At 49.4% G+C, this 4,731-nt stretch overlaps 1 protein-coding gene across 2 annotated transcripts in view; it reads right to left on the bottom strand.

Moving 5' to 3' along the window:
* Positions 1-717: 717 nt before the first annotated feature.
* The window catches only part of bbox1 (butyrobetaine (gamma), 2-oxoglutarate dioxygenase (gamma-butyrobetaine hydroxylase) 1), a 14,846-nt gene continuing 10,832 nt past the window's right edge, over positions 718-4,731 (bottom strand). For both annotated transcript variants that reach the window (XM_079284316.1, XM_079284315.1), the window contains exons 4-8: positions 2,961-3,159; positions 2,190-2,295; positions 1,887-2,083; positions 1,281-1,447; positions 718-1,006 (exon numbers count right to left, since the gene is read on the bottom strand). In XM_079284316.1, coding sequence (XP_079140442.1) covers positions 846-1,006; positions 1,281-1,447; positions 1,887-2,083; positions 2,190-2,295; positions 2,961-3,159 — 830 coding nt within the window. In that variant the 3' untranslated portion in view covers positions 718-845. The remainder of the gene's footprint in view (positions 1,007-1,280; positions 1,448-1,886; positions 2,084-2,189; positions 2,296-2,960; positions 3,160-4,731) is intronic.

Here is a 4,731-nt window from a genome sequence, read left to right as displayed (position 1 = left end):
CAGCCCCAGAGGCTAGATGAATCTCAAAACCGCAGCGGATAAAAGAAAGTTGACTGTTTTATCAGGTTAATCAGAAAGCGCACGTCTGTCATTTGAAACTGCAGATGCGTCACACTGCCACTGTAGCTCAAGGCTGCATCTCCACAGAGTGACGGGAAAGTCGAGGACACCGTCCTTTGTTTTAGGCACGCGACTGAACAGGAGACGTAGCAACAACACATCTACAGTGAGGGCACGCCCTCCTCAGTCACCTTCTACATGCAGTAAGGTCAGACTATTGTAATTTGTAGGATAAATGAGTTATTCAGACAAATACTCAACCAGAGAAGTGGGAATGATCAATTTCTTAAAAAAAGAATATATAAACTGCACAATGTCTTTATAATAATGTGACGTTCTCAGGAAAATGTATAAAACCACGAGGTTAAATTTAAGCGTATAAAACTGATTAGTCACTGTGACCGAATCCAAAAGCACCTTTCAAACTTTCTATCATCTCTGCATTGATGTTACATGTTTGAAACTTTACGTATGTTGGAAAGCGTCCCCAGCTCTGAAATCATTTGAGTTCATGAAATGATTTCATTCATGACTAAGAAGAAGAAGAAAGAAGAAACCATTTCTATTCCCATATACATTCGAACCGTTGACCTTCCGGTTCCCAGACGACCCTCTTAACCCAGTGCGCCACGGTCGCCCCATTTTTTTTGTAAGAAGAAGAAGAAGAAGACTTTATGCTTTGCTACCTCAGAATCAGATTCTTTACCCTTTTTACTGTTTTGAGAGCAACATTCGGCTCACCTCTCTGCTTAAAGAAAAGGAAGGTCTGTCCGTGTTCCCGGAGCTCAAATGTTTCCGTGGACCGACCTGCGGAGGATCCGGAGGCGAGACATGACTTCATCCCAGTCCACGTAGGCGCCCTCGAGGTGCCGCGACCCGTCCGGCCGGCTCCTGTAGGACCTCCGGCCGTGCAGCACGCGCCAGTTATCGAAGGTCAGCACGTCGCCTGCAACACGACAACACCAACGCATCAGTGTGGAATGGAGAAACGCTTCTGTAACCTATTCACTACACGAGTCAAACACATGGGCAGTGATTATTCAGAGAGGGCTACACCACTCGTCACTCTTGCGGTCATTCGATTTGGTCCACAGTGACAGAGGGGACACTGACAAAGGTGTTGTTGCACGTCCAGGATCCGGTTACTACGAGCGTCTACGACTAGGAGGGCTGCTTGTTGTTATGTTGCATGGGGAGGGTTTAGAGAGTTGCACACTGACCTGGAATCATTTTGTAGGTGAGCATGTTCTCTCCTCGGTTTACGATATCCGCGTAGGCCCTCAGCGCTCTGTAGAAGGGCTGAACCTGATGCACGGGGAGGTCCAGCACCGAGTCTCTGGTGGCGTTGTTGCAGTTTATCCTCACGACTCGGCCGTCGGCATCAACTCTGCTCAGAGAGGACGACGATGTCAAACCAACACGGCGCACATTAATAAAGAAAGTAATCAACAGATTCATCAATTATGAAAACAATCATTGTGTTCCATGTCTGTGACCCAGAAAGGAGTTTTATTCACTGGACACATGAATTAAATAACTGATCTCGTCGGCTCCTTTAACTCTTAAGGTGACGTATGTGGACAGATGGTTGTTCAAACAATACACTGTGAATATTGTTACAGTTCTGGTTTTGCCATGTTGAGAATATTTGGACATAATGATTCTGAACAGCAGATGGCAGTGTCCCATTTCAAATCACTCCACTGCAGCCATTTCTGTTTTTGAATGCACTTCTTTTAGACCCTTGCAAGGCCTTGGTGTGTGTGTGCGTGCGAGCGTGCGTGTGTGTGTGTGAGCATGAAAGGTGATCCGACAGCCCGTCTTACTCGATGATGCAATTCTTGGCCTGCAGCATGAACTCGCAGTAGTCGATCCCCATGTCGGTGAAGTCCACGTGGGCCGAGGTGAGCGTTCCGAAGGCCTCCGGGTCTTCTCTCTGCAGCAGCTCGGCCATGTGGAAGCCGTCCACCATCTCGCTCTCCCCTCCTTCCTCAGCATCGCTGATGCAATGCATCAACTGCACCTACATCACAACACACACAAATGCTCCTTTATTTACAACTCTGAGGGCATAAAAGATCCTCATAAAAGATCCTCTTTAAAGAGCGTACAAGTCAGGTTTGACTCACTCCGGGTGTGCAGTGCAGTGCAGGGTAGTCTGTGTGGGGACTGAGCTTCCCTGAAGTGTAGGCTACATTGTTGGCCATGTGTTTGTCCTGGACCTGCCATGTGTGCCTGAAGACAAAGATGACATTCATTAATAAACTCCGAGGTCATGATTCAACTTTGGCTTTCGAAGATAAGCAGCAACAATTAGGATGAGAGGACATGAACTGAGCGGCAGCGTCACAGGACTGTCGTCCCTGAAGACACTTCATTGAGACGCGGCAGCAGTCGAAGCTCTAATGAGGTAAAGTTATCGTCCGCGTGCCTCGTTTGGACGCCCGACTCGTAAAATGGTCTGGTTTCTGTGACGGCAGGCCGTCAGCTTCAGTCTGCAGTGACTTCACTTCCAGCGGTGTGAGCTCATGCGCTGGCAGAGGGTCGGCTTTACGCTCCAAACCTCTGTTCTGACTGAGTGCACCAGGTAATTCCTCCGGCTTAGAAGGAAAAGGAAAAAGAAGCTGGAATGCTCTTGGGTTGTTTTCCCCGGTCTCTGGTACACGACGTCTGGTACAAACCAGATCAATCAACGCTGCAGAGAACGGACCTTCACGTTCACGTGTTAAGTGAGAATCTGAGAACATCTTTCATCAAAATATCAAACTCGTTTCCTGCTTCCCTGGAGAAGGCTTGTAAATAAAAGGTCTTTTGTATTTATTTGTTTCTGCGGATAACGCTCTCCGGGCTCCGCTCCAGCTGAAATACGGTCGGTGGAACGGTCAGTCACGGGGTCTCACCCGTAGAAGGTCATCCGGAGATAGCCGAGCCTCTCGCCGAGTCTGGCCACTACGCCTCGCTCCGCCGGCGCCCCCTTCAGGTGGACGACGCCAACGCGGCGCAGGGCCAAGAGCCAGTCCAGCGCGGCCTCGTCGTCGCGGAGGACCTCCTGGTAGTCGGCCGTGGGAAAGCGCAGTTTGGAGTCCCAATGATATCGCTCTGAAACGAGAGAGGACGGAGGAAGAAACGTCACTTCATCTTAGTGGAGCGGTAGCTGCTCTGCATCGCTGCAACTTCATCAGACGTTACATTCATCTTCTTCTTTACCGGTTATAAACTGTGAGAAGCTGCATGTTCTCCTTTCAACGCACATTAACAAACTCCAACAACTGCTTCATTTAGCAAAGCATGTTGGCAGGTTTTACAGGTTTGGATTGACAAAGACGCTGAATGTTTTCCACTGAAGACATCCGGGTGGTGCAGCAGGAATGAGCTCCAGCAGAGCGAGCGTGCCCATAACCTGAGATTTCCACACGTCACTACTTCTAGGAAACATTCTTTCCCCCGAGATGACGGAAAGAAAGTTGAATAATGTGCGGTGAGAGCTGTCTGGCGGTGTCTTGTTGGTCCCCCGTCTCTTTCAGTTGAGACGTTGCCAATGCTCACTTCAAGACGAACGGCTCGCTGACGACGTAAAACAACAAATCATCCGGCCTCCGTCAGACAGAGTGGAAAGAAACCCTCCACCCAGCTGGCTCCACTCCCTTTTTCCATGCAGTCCGTCTCGGAGGAGTCGGAGTCGGAGTCGGAGGAGGATTGTGTCTCTTGTCAGTACCAAACAACTTCAAGAAGAAAACCTTCCAAACAGACACACTGCAGCCAGCAGGAGACGGGAGGACACACAGCGAAGGAGAGTTCACGCATAATTAATCATCCCCACGTGTCTGAAACGTTGAACGACAGAATGTGACCGTTCGCTCTGAAGGCCGTAAAGATGCACAGTTGCAACAAACAGACCGCTGATGATGCACAGGGAGGCGTAGCGTCAGTCAGAGACACAGATCAGCACTCGCAGACCTCCCTCCAAGCCGTCGCCGCACAGTTCACAGGGGGTTTTCTTTGGGTGTGACCCGTGACAAAGTGTCCACGCCGCTGGTGGCGGTGCACACACACACACACACACACACACCAGCCGAGTGTCATTCTGAACTCGCTCGCTGCTGCGGAGCGAGTTCACACCGAGGTCTGGCCGGCTTGAGCCGAGGACGAGAGCTTTGCACGGATGTCTGTCGTCTGATCTCGCAAGCGGCTCGTCGTGAGCGTTTGTTTAAATAGAAAAGGCGAATCACAAAATCAGAGATGTGAAGGATCACAAGGAGTTCTACTGTCAGCGGAGATTAAAGAACAAATAAGAGTCTTGTCACCCGGACTGCTGTAGATACACATCTGGTCAAATGTAGAGCCCACGAAACAGAGCTTTGATGCTTGAGAAGTAGATTTATTTAAATAATATCCTGACCTCTGACAGCCTGACGAGTTAGTGTATGAACCCCCCCCCCCCCCCCGCGGCTCCTGCTGCCGTCATGGCAGTCTGGGCTTCTGGTAAAAAATAAAACACTTCTGGTTTTGATCGCCTTCATTAAAGTCTTAAACTGTGAGAAGTTGACATTTGAAAAATAAAAGTGCTCCGAGTTATATTCCAGTCAACAATTAGCATGCGTGTTTACCCAGTGTGCATAGTGTGTGTGTGTGTGTGTGTGTGTGTGTCAATGCAGCTGCAAGAAAACTCCC

The sequence above is a fragment of the Melanostigma gelatinosum genome, assembly GCF_949748355.1.
Source record: "Melanostigma gelatinosum genome assembly, chromosome: 2".
NCBI classification, from domain to species: domain Eukaryota; kingdom Metazoa; phylum Chordata; class Actinopteri; order Perciformes; family Zoarcidae; genus Melanostigma; species Melanostigma gelatinosum.
Note: the sequence above shows the minus strand (reverse complement) of the source record. Positions and strands in the feature narration are given on the sequence as shown.